The following is a 16,820-nucleotide window of genomic DNA, read 5'->3' on the forward strand; positions in this document are numbered from 1 at the left end:
GAGCAGACTTGTTCAGGGCAACAAGCTCACATGTCTTCACCTCCTGGGTCTCTCCTTGGAGCATTCAGCATCCTCTGCCCCTCTGTGCACTTCCCACAGCGAGCCCACCCAGGCGGGGTCCTGGGGAAGCCACAGGGTTCTGCACCCCCACTTTGCAGTCAGACGTGACTCTCAGCCAGCAAAACAGAGGTTTATTCGATGACAGGAACAGGGTCTAAAACAGAGCTTGTAGATACAGCGAACCAGACCCCTCGGCCGGGTCCATTCTGGGGGGCAGTGAGCCAGACCCCTAGGTCTGCACTTCACTCCTTATCCCCAGGTAGCTCCAGACTAACTTCCCTCCAGCCCCTCCTCTCTGCTCAGCTCCTTTCCCGGGCCAGGAGGTCACCTGATCCCTCTGTCTCCAACACCTTCAGTTGGCACCTTTGCAGAGGAGGGGCCCAGGCCATCAGTTGCTAGGAGACAGAGTGCCAGGCATTCAGGTGCACTGGCCCTTTGCTCTGCAGCAATCACACACCCTTATCCCACCACCTAGATACTTAAGAACTGCCTAGGGGACACTGAGGCACCAACAAAGTATTCAGAGAAAACATTAAGAACATTCCCTGTTCGTCACAATGGTTAATCAGGAAATGCAATTACAGTACTGACAATTTTTTAAAAAAAAGTCTTGTAAGGGCTTTAAATCTTCCTGATTTACACAACAAAATATGTCTAACTAGTGGGTGTCAAGAGAAAACTTTCCCTGGGATCAGGGTATCTCTTAGTTCCCTATTTAATGGCTTCCTCCACCTTTCTTTGCAGCATCTCGAACTAGATACCGGGCTAGACAGACTGTACGTCTGGTCCAGTCTGGCAATGCCTATCTTCCTACTGGTGGTATAAATCCAAGACCATGTTTTTGCGGATTTTCCTTGAGGTCCTGGGAATCTCTAGATTTGTACTCACAGCAGAAAGATGTCTAGCTAAATATCATCTAGTCTCCTGTTCTTTTTCCTTTTAGGAAGGAAAGTTCAATACTCCTCGGAGCTGCCCAGTACATTATATTATCTGTCAATGACACCAAATTCACACCTGCAGTGTTCCTTCTCAATGGGATACCTGGGCTGGAAGACGTCCATCTCTGGATTCTATCTCCTTCTGTTTCATGTATTTCAATAGTAGGAAACTCAGTCATTCTGTTCATTATAAAAACAGATCCAAGCCTCCATGAACCCATGTACATTTTCCTTTCCATTGGTGGTCACGGACCTTGGCTTATCGATAGCTACCATGCCAGCGATACTGGGCATATACTTGTTTAACTCCGGGAGAATCAGCCTCAATGCCTGTTCTGCCCAGATATTCTTTATCCACTTGCTTTCAAAAACTGAATCCTCCGTCCTCTTGTTGATGGCCTTTGACCGCTTCATCGCGATCTGTAACCCATTGAGATATTCTTCCATCTTAACCGCGCTGAGGATAGTCAAGATGGGACTGGTGGCTGTTCTAAGATCGGTTGCTGTAATACTCCCCCTCCCCATTCTCCTGACACTGTTCCAATACTGTCGAGACAATGTCCTCTCCCATTCCTACTGCCTGCACCAGGACGTCATGAGGGCAGCTTGTTCAGACATCTCAGTGAACAGCATCTATGGCTTGTTTCTTACATTCTTCATGGTGGGGTTGGACTTGCTGTTCATATTTCTCTCTTATGTGATGATCCTCAAAACAGTGTTGAATGTTGCATCCCACACAGAGTGCCTGAGGGCCCTGAACACCTGTGTCTCCCACCTCTGCGCTGTCGTTCTCTTCTACATATCAGACATCAGCCTGGCTTTCATACACAGATTTGGAAATAGCTCTACTCACTTGCTTCAGATAATCCTGGGGTAAGTCTACCTGCTGCTCCCACCCTTGATGAACCCAGTTGTGTACAGTGTAAAAAGCAAACACCTTCGTGAGAGGATAATCAGAGTGTTTGTCAAGAGAAGGGTCAGTTCATCACCTGGCTCCAGTGCTGTTGACATGGGAGAGGAACAACACAAGTGATGGCCATGACCACGTATTCCACCCTGGATCCTCTTACCCTGAGGCCCTTTCTTCTGTCCCATTCGTTCCCTGAATACCACATCTCTACTATTCCCCTTTACCCGAGACTCTGCCTCCTTTCCAGGCTGGAAGCCAGAGCCAGGCCTTGGTAAGAGCTGCCCAGGGACCAGAGCCACAGTGAGGTGCCCCACAGCCTCCACATTTTAAAATCATCTCTTTGACTCAGTCCCCACAGCAGAGAACTCCTGGAAACACCTGAGGATCAAAGATTGAACTGGGGGAAGTGCTGGTCTTGGGCTGAAAGCATTTCTAGCCTCTATGAAAACATGATGGACTGCTAGTATGATCAGTCAGGTTGACAAACATCTAATTCATATCCTGTCTCTCGTATGTTAGGCTCAGTTTGTAGGTCAGTTTACTTGCTAGGTAATCTGCTTTGATCTATTTGCTATCACTTGTATTCACATAAAATCTTTCTTTAGTTAATAAATTTGTTTTATTTTTTATCATAACCAGTGTTTTGAGTGAGCCCTGATGTTCACAGCTACAACATTCACATCGTAGCAACTCTACTATATTCAACATAGTCCATCAATACATTCAGCACAGTCAAAAACTCTTCAACTTAACAAGATAGATAGAGAATGTTCATCTACACTTCCATATACTCACACCATCCCTTGTAGAACAGCCTGAAGTGTTATCAATCATCATCCTCATCACCATCGCCTTCCCCATCACCATCAATGGCCATCAGTCTGATATCTCCCAAAGACAGCATCTCCCTACTGCCTCTAGGCTGGGATGACACTTTTATCATTTGTTACGCTGATGCCATTATATTTGATACATCTTCAACAGAGGATTTCTCCACCCCTTTCCTTATTTGTATTTCCTCCTCTTACTAACGTTGGAGTATCTTTTCCCCCTGGGTTAGTGTAACAGGGCGGACTCACCCCTGCAGCGCCTTCTGCTGGTACCTTCTGGGAATTAGCTCACCAGCCCTGGAGCGCCCTCTGCAGGCCGAAGTCTCCCTACTCGCTGCTTCTGGGCCCTGTATCCCTCTCAGACCTGATGCCCCTTTCTTCAGGTGCTGCCCCCAGGGAGTACGCCTGCTCTCTGGGTCCCTCCCAACCACTATCCCCTCCTCAGCTCAGTATATGGCTACTGCCAGCCCCCATCTAGCCCCCGCTCACTGGGGCATACTGCAGTCTAATTGCCACTCATCACAAGCAAGGAGAGGTTTGGACCTGCTGCCTCTGCCTAGCCTTGGGCTGTCCCCTGTAACCCCAGTACCTGTTTGGCCTTATACTAGGCCGCAGCCTGGGTGGGGGGAGTTCTAGGCTGTTGGCTCCCCAGCTCCCTTGGCGTTCCCCTAGCCCTAGAACATAAGAATATAAGAACGGTCGTACCGGGTCAGACCAAAGGTCCATCTAGCCCAGTATCTGTCTACCAATAGCAGCCAATGCCAGGTGCCTCAGAGGGAGTGAAGCTAACAGGCAATGATCAAGTGATCTCTCTCCTGCCATCCATCTCCATCCTTTGATGAACAGAGGCTAGGGACATCATTTTTTACCCTTCCTGTCTAATAGCCATTTATGGACTTAGCCACCATGAATTTATCCAGTTCCCTTTTGAACATTGTTATAGTCCCAGCCTTCACAACCTCCTCAGGTAAGGAGTTCCACAAGTTGACTGTGGCATACAGACCCCGGACTCACTGCCCATCGGCGGTTCAGAACCCCAAAAGTTGAACACCGATGGTATTTCCCAAACACGTCTACTACGTTGGGAAACATTATTATGCCTGGAACTAGGAACCACACGGTCATCATTCGCACGAACAGATTGCTTCTCCCTCATGAAATGGAGCAGATTCTTGCGATCGGTGTTCCTGAGACAAACCAGGGTAATGTCCTAGATGGAAGACGCGCAAAACTCTCATGAGCCGGGGGAGATTGGAGCCAAATGGCATGCGACGTGAGCAGAAAGCAAGAAAGCTACTGTAAGGCGGCAATCGAAACCCCATAGGGCGACCAGTGGCAACCGACTCGAAATTAAATCTCTACAACGAGGGCACCCCCAAAGCCCACCTACCAACCCAAGGAGCACAGACACCCTACCTTCCACCACACCCAGTCCCAGTAACTTACTCAACCCAATGACCCGTTAGCTGGAAGATGCTATACAGTGTAATGAAATGGGAACATAAGGCACAACTGCCCAAAGAACCCCACCCGGGTGCATGTCATTACACCACCATCACACCAAAGAATCCCAGGCCAGATACCTCCAAACCCCCTTGGACGAAGGGAACATTTGACAGAGTGGGCAGAAAGAAGTTCCCGACTGGCGTGAGAGAAACGGGGGCACAAGTGCGGCTATCCACCAATCCTTCGTGGATCAAACTCATCAACCCAAAGGCCAAAGTGACCATTTACCCCTTCATTGCACACAGCTGTGACTGCTACAGCTGACCTGCCTGTCCAGTGCAAAGGCTGGTCAGGAATGTGACTTTTGCAGTCTATGACAACTATTCATCCCAGCTACTGGGGAAACTGGCCAACCAGGTGAAGCGGGTCAAGACAGTGCGAAGGTTACACGGCAGCCCAAACCAGACCAACAGCTCCAGACCCATTCCTGTTCCGGAACCGTCCACAGGGAACCTCTGTGTTACCGAGACCCGCACAGAGTAGTGGACCCGGATCCCATGCCAAGCTGACCAGCACAGCACCTCCAGTCCCAGGACTGGAACTGGAACAGCAACACGACACAGCACACAGCATATGCACCACATCTTCAACCTCAACGCCAGAGGGGCCACCGACCTGAAACTGGCAGAAGGAACAGACAACCAAACGAAGGCTCAGCCAGAGCCTGAATTACCACCAGTGCACCCCACGAGGAGCGGTTCACCAGCAACGGAAACAACCCATCACTACATCGCTTCAGAGGGCAACCCCCAAGCCCCATCTGGAGGAACGAATTGGTGTCCCAGCCTCAAGTGAACAGTTCCAGACTGGGCAGGAAGCAGATGACAGCCTTCAGAAAGCTTGGGGTGGCCCGCACGGAGCAACACCCGGCCCTCTCAGCTCTCTACTAAACCGATCCGGTGTTATAGAACCAAGGATTATTTAGGTACAGGAATTCTTTCTGGTGACGCAGGAAATGGCAGCTGCAGCAAACGGCTGGTGTTCCAACTAGTACCGGGGGATCTCTAAGCTAACCCATGTTATCACAGGGAGATGCTCGGTGTGAACAACCAAAGACAGGTGGAAGTGTCCTTCCACTGGGAGGATGGGCAAGGAGTTGCCCAGTATGTCCGTCTGTGAGTGTGTCAAAGAGTGGTGGGGAAAGCCCAAGATCTGGTCAAGGCCCCTCTCCAGCCACTCCCCATAATTGAGGTCCACATTTCAGCAAGTTAGCTCTGGATATTTGGGTCCTTTCTGAGAAAGACTCCCCAGGGAAAGCAGTACAAGATTTACGATCTCGTGACTTTGCTACCCGATGGCCGGAAGCAGTAGCTCTAGGCCAACACCCAGGGCTAAAGCGGGGTGCCAGGCCCAACAGACATTTTCACCAGGGTAGTTTGGCCTCTCCAATATCCTTACAGATTCAGGATCTAATTTCCTGGCACACCATGACAGACCTGTGGGAAACTCATGGGTGAATCACTTGGTTGCCCACCCGTACCACAATCAAACCAATGGCTCTGTCGAAAGGTTATGGAACTTTGGGGGCCATGATCCGAAATTCGTGAAGAATACTCCAACGACTGGGACCTAGTGTTGCAAGCAGTCTCTCTTTGCTACAGGGCTGTACCACATCCAGTTAGGTTTCACCATTTTGAACTTGTGTATGGCCAAGGAAGGTAAGGGCCCATTACAGTTGGTGAGCAGACAATGGGAGGGGTTTACCCCCTCTCCAGGAACTAACATTCTAGACTTTGTAAGCAACCTACAAAGCACCCTCGACACCTTTAGCCCTTGCTGAGAAAACCTAAAGATACTCAGGAAGACGCAAAGGCCTGGTATAGAAACATACCAGAGACCATTCCTTCAGAGAGGAGACCAGGTATGGTCTGAAGGCGCAACATGGCCCATAAGATGGAAGCATCATGGGAAGGGCCTTCACGGTCCAAGAGTGCTAGGAGCTGTTATACTACCTCATAGCATTCCCAATTCCCTACACTAAACCCAAAGTGTAACCATGTTAATTCTCTCAAGCCCTTTTATTCCAGAGACTTACAGGTTTGTCAGTTACAGTAAGGGGGAGATGACGCTGAGTGGTCTGATGGCGTCTACTACGACGGGAAAAAAGGACGGTGGTGTGGAAGAGGTGAACCCTCTCAACCACCCTGGAACGTCTGCAGCAGCAACAAATCAAGGAAGCTGTGCACTAGCTTCGCCGCCCCATTGTCTCCAGCCACTCCAGGACGGACTGAACAGGCATACCACTCCATTGACACAGGTAATTCACCCACTTAGAACACGCACGGTACCGGGTGTCTCCTCATGCCCAAGCTGCTATAGACAGGAGACCCAGAAATGCTACAGATGGGTATATCCGCTCATCTACCATGTGCATGGGCATCTCAGTGGTTTCTGGGTACCAAATCAGATGGGGAAATACGCTTTTGCGTGGACCAGCCCGTAAGCTAAATGTGGGTAACTCTCCGTCCAGACAACTATCCAATGCCCCACATTACGCACAATAGACATTGGAGAGTTGGGACGTGCCGGTTCATCTCTACATATAGACTTAACCAAGGGTACGGCAAGTCCGCTAGATGAACCTGCCAAGGAAGGTCAGCATTCGTTATTACACAAGCAGTTTAAAACAAATAAAAGGAAGTTTTTCTTACACAAACAGATCTACACCATTCCAGAGGCTGGTAGATGGTCTACTAGCAGGACTGGGAGAATATGCAGTTGCCTACCTCGATGATGTGGCCATTTTTTTCAGACTCCTGGCCCGAACACCTAGTACACCTGGAAAAGGTCTTTGAGCGCATCAGGCAGGCAGGACTAACTGTAAACAATGAGTCAGGGAAAAAGATCTTTGGCCGTCATCGTGGATAGTTCTCTTAAGATGTCACGCGCGTGTGCATGAGGCGTTGTCAAAAAGCAAACAGGATGTTAGGAATCATTAAAAAGGGGATTGGAGAATAAGACTGAGGATATATTATTGACCTTTATATAAATCCATGTACACCCACATCTCGGATGCAGCTCTCCTCGCTCGTCGCTCGTCCGCGATACAGCCATCGTAGTGATAGATAAGCATAGCTCTAACTACCACGTATGCTCCTGGATCCTGAAAGCCAAGCCAACGATCGTTTTCCTCGTGTGTTGGACCTAAGTCAGCATTACATAATACATAGAGATATATATAGAGAATCTAGTGAATCTCGCTCTCTCGCTCCGCGCTACATGGCTATGCTCGCTCTCGCATATAGCTAGCTTCCTCTCGCTCGCTAGACAGACTTGGCATATCTACATGCATATTATTATCAAGCCAGTGATTCTTAGAGCAGATTACTCCACAATACAACACTAACTCTACCGGCTCGTTCACAGCTCCCTCGCCCATATATCTCATCTCCGCCATGCGCGATATCGCATAACTGCCACTACATAGCTCGCTCTCGCTGCTCGTGTTTGTACGTATTAAGATACGGCCATACGAGGAACGATTAAAGCTAGGCCTCTTCAGCTGGAACACTACCGCGAGCGACTAGAGGAATATGATACAGGTATATACAAATCAATACGTGATGTGAAGAAACGTGGATAAGCGAAAAGTTATTACTTTATTCGCCACATTAATACAAGAACTAGGGGTCAACTAAATAGAAAATCTACATGTGCTTAGGCAGTTCTCATGAATGAGATAGCTAACGGGTTAATGTTCTTTTACCTGGTATAAAGGGTTTTAACAAATCGGTGTAGTCACAACAACACCTGGACCAGAGGATCATCAGATATGGATTTTTCAAAGGTCAGGACGGGAATTTTTGGACTCGCAGTCTTTTAGTTTGTCTCTCAGACTATGGAGAAGGTTTCTTTCTATCGTCTTATCTATCTGTTTCCAACTTGTAAGTACAGTGTTGAAATAACAATATAGTGCTTTATTTGTTTTGCGTGTATTTACAGTGTCTGTTGCTAACTTGCTTGGTAATTGTTTCACAATTGGATATCTTTTGAATCAGACCTGTATATTTCATAATTTTATATAAGCACATAGCCGTGCTATTGTCATCCTTGATGCAGAGTTTAATATTCTAATGTCTTTTTTTTTCTTTTTTTTTTATATAATTTCTTTTCTTTAATTTATTTAAGTTTCCTTTTTCCGGGCTTTTTGTTTGTAGTTTTCCTTCTCTGGTAGGTAAGACAAGTAGGAGGGAATTCTCTTTGTGTTAGATCTACGGAGGTAAGCTCGGGCTAGCACCAGGGAAAATTTGTGCGAGGGGGAAGAGAGATAAAAGCATCTCTGTTTCCTTGCTGTTTGAGGTTCTTGTCTCCTTTGTGGAAGAGCATAAGGGGACAAGCTTCTTGGTATTGAGATGTAAAGAGATTGCATCATACTCTCAGGTTAGCCAGAGAGGAAAGTTGTGGTGGGAGAGGGAGGGGAAGGAAGTGAGAATTCCCTTGCCCGGTAAGACTCAGAGCTGTCTGGGTCTTTGGGGTCTCTCCAGGGGAGGTTTGGAAGACCACGAGGGGCCAAAACCCTGGAAATTTTTGGATGTGGCAGCGAGATATAGATCCAAGCTGGTAATTAAGCTTGGAGTTCATGCTAAGCACCCAGATTTTGATCCTCTCTTCCGGCTAAATTAGCCCCCATCATATTGCATGTGTAGTTGGGGTTATTTTTTCCAGTATGCATTAATTTACATTTATCCACATTAAATTTCATTTGCCATTTTGTTGCCCAGTCACTTAGTTTTGTGAGATCTTTTTGAAGCTCTTCCCAATCTGCTTTGGTCTTTACTATCTTGAGTAGTTTAGTATCCCTGCTCCTTCTCTAGTCCCCAGCAGCCAGACCCATCCTCTCCACAGGCAGAGAGAAACTATATCTGCTCCTGGCTTCCCTGGCTTTTATAGGGCCAGCTGGGTCTGTTTGGGGCATGGCCACAGCTGAGGCTGCTTCCCTAATCAGCCCAGCCTAAGGGTCCTAGCCCCAGCTCTCTCCAAGGGCTGGCTTTTAACCTTTCAGGTCGGGAGTAGGTGACCACATCGCTACAGTTAGTATATCAATGATCTCAACTTATTATCATAGATGTCGATTCATTACCGTGGCCCTTTTCTGCTTAGGTGTCACATTTGTTATTTCTGTCCTAACCGGTTATTTCGGGTTTTTCCAAGTTGTGGTGTACCTGTTAAGTTTAAAAGGGTAGGTGTGATGGGGTGGATCACAGAAACCCCCCTGGGGCTGCCAGCTGATGCGTCAAGACTACTTCTGCCCCTGCTTTCCTGCCCTGGTGGCTTAGGACTTCAATGCCCTGCCTGATTTGAACCAGACCCACTAGCCTGCAGCAAACCCAGACCCAGGTCTGAACCCTAACAGCTGTAGGCTTAACTTGAAGCAACTTACAGAAGTGTTTCTGCCCTTAACATTCAGATGTCCGCCTTCTACAACACTGGGAGACATATGCACAGTTGCCCACCCCCCCTGGTATTAATGTGTACTCTGGGTTAATTAATACATAAAGAGTGATTTCATTAATTACAAAAAGTAGGATTTAAGTGGTTCCAAGTAGTAACAGAGAGAACAAAGTGAATTACCAAGCAAAATAAAATGAAACCTGCAAGTCTATGTCTAAGAAACTGAATACAGATAAAAACCTCACCCAGTAATCTTCCTTTTACAGACTAGTCTCCTTCTAGTGTGGGTCCAGCAATCACTCAACCCCCCTGTGGTTACTGTCATTTGTTTCAGTTCCTTTCAGGTGTCCTTGGGGGTGGAGAGGCTCTCTCATCAGCCAGCTGAAGAGAAAATGAAGGGGTCTCTCAGGGTTTTAAATAGACTTTCTCTTGTGGGTGGAGACCCCCTCCTCTCTCCTATGCAAAGTCTAGCTCCAAGATGGAGTTTTGGAGTCACCTGGACAAGTCACCTGTCCATGCATGACTCAGAACTACAGGTAGCAGCCATGGTTCACATGCTACCTTAAATGTCCTCAAGTAGACTTCTTATGTGGACTGGAGCATTCCAAGATCCATTGTTCCTTAAGTGCTTCTTGATTGAGCACTTAGCTTTGCAAATTCCTTTCTAAAGAAGCTGACCAAATGCCTCACAAAGCTTACTTAGAAGTCAAGCAAGTATACAGCCAATATTCATAACTTCACGTTCAAAACTGATACATGTGTACAAATAGGATGAATAGATTCAGGAGAGCATAACCTTTACAGAGATATGTTACATGGCACATGTAGCATAAAACATATTCCAGTTCTGTCATATTCCCATAAAGCATTATGGGGTACAATGTCACAGTATGAACTAAGGAAACCTACTTTAACACATCATATGTGGACCTTATGCTCTAGCCCATCACCGTCTATCTAGGTGAAAGGTCCCAGACATGTCTACGCTAACTTTGCTTTAGCTCAACATACAGGACGTGGCCTGTAAGTCCCTTGCGTTACAGCCAAACCACTTTAATATAAACTTATTACAACCTATTCTAATAAAAAAATAGCTAAACCATGAGACAATAAGAAATCCACAAGAAAAGATATATAGGCAATCAAGCAGTTTAGCCCTATAGGCCACACTTGTGAAGGCCAAAAGAGTAACTAGTCCAAAAGAGAATTAGAGAAGTTCATGGAGAATACGTCCATCAATATCTATTAGCCAAGACAGTCAGGGATGCAGCTGCATGCTCTGGGTGTCTGAACCTCTGATTGCCAGAAGCTGGGAGCAGACACAGCGGATGGATCACTCGATACTTCCACTCTTCTGTTTCCTCTCAAGTATCTTCACAGGCCACTATCAAACGAAAGGACACTGGGTTAGATGGACCACTGGTCTGACCTCATAAGACTGTTCTTATGTTCTTAAACTCTTCTGCTGATCAATGGGCTACTGAGTCACAGAGCTGGCATAGCCACCCTAGCAGACATCCAGGGGATGCTCAGTGTGGGAAGCTGATGGGTGATGAGGAATGCCACTTAAGGGTACAGTCCTCTAGCATGAGGGACAGAGGCTTATAATATCAGCTATACCTGGGCTGGAAAAGAAAGGTTTGTTCCCCCCATGAAAAATTTTGACCCAGCCCCAAATGTTTCCTTTTTATCATTTTTTTGAGTAAGTTTTCATAGAAAATGGATCATTTTTCTCTGAAAGCTCAGCTGCCATGATACTGCCCAGCTGTAGATCTTCAAGAGACATTGGAGGCTTTTCACCTGCCTCGTCCTCATAATGTAAATGAAGGTTGCATTGATGGCATCTATGGCTGCACTCTAGGTATGGAAAGGTTGAAACCTCCTGACCAGTCTATGGCTGGGGTATTGTGCTCATCAATTTCTCTAACCAGCCCTCCCATTTCTGTGCAGCCCCTTCAACCCTGTACAATGCCTCTGCAGCAGAGGCTAGGTAATAATTGGAGATATACCCATCTCCTAGAACTGGAAGGGACCTTGAAAGGTCATTGAGTCCAGCCCCCTGCCTTCACTAGCAGGACCAATTTTTGCCCTAGATCCCTCAGTGGCCCCCTCAAGGATTGAGCTTGCAACCCTGGGTTTAGCAGGCCAATGCTCTAACCACTGAGCTATCCCTCCCCCCCTTGCTGCTGTGTCAGGCCCTGATAGCACATCTCTGATGAACCTGTGTTAGCAGGGAAATGGAGAGGGTCCTACAGCAGTTGTGGAGGCTCTGAGATTGGGGATGGGGGGGCCTAGCTACCAGTGGATCACTGAGATCTGTGCATACCTTTGGAATCTCTGGATCCTGGATCCCTATTTCCATTCCTCATGGAGAAAAGAAGGTACTCCCCACCCCATAATGGCGCCAGGAAATTGTATGGAATCCTCTTTCCCTGGTCTGCACCCTGGGTTTGTAATGCAGGAAAGGGGACTGCTGGAGAGAACTCTGCTTCTTAATTATATTATTATTCTATTTTATTTTATTTCATCAAGATCACAGCTGTGACAGCATCACCATTACCGCTCAAGGTAGCCTTCTGACTAATTGGAACCATAAACAGTGATGACAAGCCCAGATTCCAGGAGTAGACCTTGCAGCAGGGCGGGCTCTGCAGTCCAGTTAAGTAGCATCACCACACGTCCCCTGTGATTTGGCCTCCTGCAGTTTGCCATTGGCCATGATGGGGTTAAAGATGATGCACATGAAACCAAGCAGCTGAGGTTCCCTGATGGCCAAGTAGCCCCCAGAGGAATGTGCAGATATGTTTCATAAAGACACCTTCCTCCCTGTCTGAACAGATACTGTCTGCTGCCCGGGTAACCTCTCCGATGACTCCTTGTCCTTTGGGGTGAAGATCTCTGGTGTCAGCGGCTCCTCTTTTGCAGGAAGTGAGTACACTGGCAGGTTTCACTATCTTTAAAATGAGAAGTGAAGGGAACAGGCTGCAAACTGTTTCCATTTGCAGATGTTCTGTGCAGCAGCAGAGGACTCAGCTGGGCTGTCGGGGTGACTCAGTGACAGTGGCTGGAGGACAGGCAATGGTAGGTAGCTTGGGAATCCCACCCCTACATCTGCCATGCTGCTCCATGAGTTATTCAAATTGCACAAAAATCTGATATTCAAAGCGAGCTCAGAGTGTTAAAGCCCCGAGTTAGGATTTCTCAAGGGGTCCCCTTTCTCAAGGTACCATGTGCTCTTGGCTCGATCCTGCCAGGGGCTGAGCGAGAAGAGATCCCCCAGAATATCACTGACTCTTTCCAAAATTGTCTCAGGTTTATTTTCTCAGGGAAATTTAATTAGCAAATGCATTTTATTCTGTGGCTTAATTGTCAATGCAGGAATTCAGATCTGCATTGCTCTGTGGTAACAGCTGCAATTGGGCATATTTCCATTTCCTGACTGGCTGAGGGCTCCAGCATTTCTACGATGTAGATACCCCTCAGAGTTACAGGGCTACCTGCATCTCTGCCTCCTCTCTGGTCTTTGGGTGCCACATGTCAGGCCTTGTAGTCTTCCCTCTCATAGGGTGTGTTGTGGAAAAGACCTCCACTCTCTTGAATTTGAATCAGACAGCCTGAGGCCACCTTTATTATTATGACAAGATTACAAGTGTGCATCACAGGGAGAGACGGCATAACCTCATGCAAGAGATAAGCCGCTCTGCTCCTTACAAATATCATCAAGCTTATAAAGGTTAAAACCGCAAAACGTCATATTGGTTACTCAAATTATTTGCCTTTTTTGGTAATTAATATTGCAAATCATCAGGTTATGTACTGTAAGTTCAGTTTGGGGTGTTTCCAGTTACAGACTGTCTTATGACCCCTTGGTACATATTGCAAAAATCATTAAAATATTGCTTATTAGCAAGCTAGTCAAACATATTTCACGTGTTCTGGCAGTGATTAAGCTGGTTATTTTGATAACCCCTCCTTGCAGTTACCATAAGCAAGCAATAATTATGCCTATCTAACGATAAAATAATGGCAAAGCTATATCTCACAAGCCGGTGGGGGGGTGATCCCTTGTTCCCCTCCTAGTTCCTCTTTTGTCAGTGTTCTATACCCTGTTTCTTCATATCTAGTTTCCTCCCCACCCAGTACCTGGTACACTGATTAACAAGTTTATTTAAGAAATAAAACCATGGCTTTTATTTTACATTATTTAACTTGCATTAATTTTTGCTAAAGCTTAAGGCCTTGATATATAGGCTTGTAAAACCATAAAGCTAAAAGCATTTAATTGTTACAATATTACATGTTAAAATTATAGCGGCTCATATCAACGTCAGGGCTCTGCAGCAGGGACTGATTCAATTGTTATTTTAATCAGGGTCCCGCTGCAGTATTCGTGACAGTGACAGCAAACTCTTAAAGGCAATGATGGCTAAACAAGACTCTATATGGATAGTTGCAAAGCTTCGTCTAACAAGACGGGGGGTGGGGGTCATGGTCCCTCACAGGTGGTATCCTGCGATCCTCCCACCCTTAGACGGAGCCCTGGGCCACAGCGCACTGCTTGATGATTGTGCTTGCCCAGCAGGTCTGAGTGGGTCTGGCTTCTGTGGTTCTTCCCTTTAGGAGTCTGTGGCTAGTGGTGAGACACGTGACCAGTCAGCCTCCTTGAACCAAACTACTGTTTAATATGGGGAATGATGCGTAACTTAGGAGAATCAGAGGGTTTCAAAACAACCGTTTGTACACGACTCTGACCCCAAGCCCTCCTCCTCTGACACAGATTCAGAGAGACCGAGGGCCTTCAGACTTCCCCAGAGGTGTCTGTGCCTGCCAGTCTAAAGAGATTGTCACAACAGCTGCCCTAGCTCTGGACCCACTCACAGCACTGGCAAAACAAGCAGTGTAACATGGCAGGAGCCCAGAAATAGGATCTTCCCAGCTTTTAGCTCTGGTGTTGTCTCTCAAGCTCCCTGCGGAGTGTCACTTACATTCAGGGTCATGAGCACAATCTCTCTCAAATACCGCTGCCAGTCTTTCCAAAAAGGTATGAGAGAACAGAACTGCTGGTCTCTGGGGTCAGAGTGTATCCCCAGTACCATATGGTAAGGGAGAGTTAATAGAACCCGGTTCTGACTGAATTTACACATGTAAATCTGGAGCAACCCAGCTGAAGTCACTGTTATTGAATTAAGAACCTGGCACTAAGAATTTATCCCAAGTGCTGGAAAGAGACAGTGGAATAACTGAACGTCTCAGGAGTGGAGAAAATGAAAAGTATATATATGAGGCAATGAAACAGATTTGTAAATAGCTTCAATGCAGGGCAGAATAACACAATGACCGTCTTCACCATGCACTTGCCATGTGTGTATAGATGTCATGATACAATGGGCCGTTTCAGAAGTGGAGGTCCGGAAAGGGTGTCTCTTGAAGGTCACAACTGTAAAATCACATCATGCTCAAGCAGGCTGTGGAGTTTCCAGCCACAAGATAACAATGGGGCCAAAGCTTCTCAGAATTCAAAGAGAGATGGGATGTTTAAATGGGTAATCAGGAAATCCAGTTACGGTACTGAGAATTTTTCTTAAAAATGTCTTTTAAGGGCTCTACACCTTCTTGCTTTACACAACAAAATATGTCTAACTTTCCCTGGGATCAGGGTGTCTCTTAGTTCCCTATGGGAGGGCTTCCTCCACCTTTCTTTCCAGCATCTTGTATCGGCCACTGGATACTGGGCTAGACAGACTGTAGATCTGATCCAGTTTGTCAGTGCCTGTCTTCCTATTGGCAGTATAAATCCAAGACAATATTTTTGCTGATTTTCCTTGAGGTCCTGGGAATCTCTAGATTTGCACTGAGAGCACAAAGATGTCTCGCTAAATATCATCTAGTGTCCTGTTCTTTTTCTTTTCAGGAAGGAAAGTTCAAAAGTCCCAAGATCTTCCCAGTACATTATGTCAGCTGTCAATGACACCAAATTCAACTCTACAGTGTTCCTTCTCAACGGGATACCTGGGCTGGAAGACGTCCATCTCTGGATCTCTATCCCCTTCTGCTTAATATATGTTATTTCAATAGCTGGAAATTCAGTCATTCTGTTCATTATAAAAACAGATGCAAGCCTTCATGAACCCATGTACATTTTCCTTTCCATGTTGGCCGTCACGGACCTTGGCTTATCGATAGCCACCATGCCGACGATACTGGGCATATACTTGTTTAACTCCAGGGGAATCAGCCTCAATGCCTGTTTTGCCCAGTTGTTCTTCGTCCACTCGCTTTCAAAAATGGAATCCTCCGTGCTCTTGTTGATGGCCTTTGACCGCTTCATTGCGATCTGTAACCCACTGAGATATGCCTCCATCTTAACCCCCCCAAGAATAGTCAAGATGGGACTGGTGGCTGTTCTAAGATCGGTTGCTGTAATACTCCCCCTCCCCATTCTCCTGACACGGTTCCGATATTGTCAAGACAATGTCCTCTCCCATTCCTACTGCCTGCACCAGGACGTTATGAAGGTGACTTGTTCAGACATCTCAGTGAACAGCATCTATGGCTTGTTTGTTAAAGTCTTCACAGTTGGGTTGGACTTATTCCTCATCTTCCTCTCTTATGTGATGATCGTCAAAACTGTGCTGAGTGTTGCATCCCACAAAGAGTGCCTGAGGGCCCTGAACACCTGTGTCTCTCACCTCTGCGCTGTCGTGCTCTTCTACGTATCAGACATCGGCCTGACTTTGATACACAGATTTGGAAATAGCTCTACTCACTTACTTCAGATTATCCTGGGCTATGTCTACCTGCTGGTCCCGCCCCTCATGAACCCAATTGTGTACAGCATGAAAAGCAAATACCTTTGTGAGAGGATAATCAGGGCATTTGTCAAGTGAAGGGTCAGTTCATCTCCTGGCTCCAACACTGGTGACATAGGAAAGGAAAAACACAAGCAATGGCCATGACCACGTATTCCATCCTGGATCCTCTTACCCTTAAGCTCTTTCCTCTGCCCCATCTCTTCCCTGAAGATGACACCTCTACTATTCCCCTTTACCAGAGACTCTGCCCCCTTTCTGGGCTGGAAATCAGAGTCAGGCCTTGGAAAGAGCTGCCCAGGCAAGCAAAGCCACAGTGAGGTGCCCCACACTCTCCACATTTTATCCCCCAGGATGTACAAGTCAGAGAATGTGG

The 16,820-nt window shown here is 46.8% G+C and overlaps 1 protein-coding gene and 1 pseudogene across 1 annotated transcript; both read left to right on the forward strand.

The window, feature by feature from the left end:
- Positions 1–617: 617 nt before the first annotated feature.
- LOC116823397 (olfactory receptor 51G2-like) lies at positions 618–2,031 on the forward strand (annotated as a pseudogene).
- Positions 2,032–15,586: 13,555 nt separating this feature from the next.
- Positions 15,587–16,522, forward strand: LOC116823392 (olfactory receptor 51G2-like). Its single transcript, XM_032777881.2, has one exon. It carries the CDS (start codon positions 15,587–15,589, stop codon positions 16,520–16,522), a length of 936 nt encoding a protein of 311 aa, XP_032633772.1.
- Positions 16,523–16,820: the final 298 nt, after the last annotated feature.

The sequence above is a fragment of the Chelonoidis abingdonii genome, chromosome 1, assembly GCF_003597395.2.
Source record: "Chelonoidis abingdonii isolate Lonesome George chromosome 1, CheloAbing_2.0, whole genome shotgun sequence".
NCBI lineage: Eukaryota > Metazoa > Chordata > Testudines > Testudinidae > Chelonoidis > Chelonoidis abingdonii.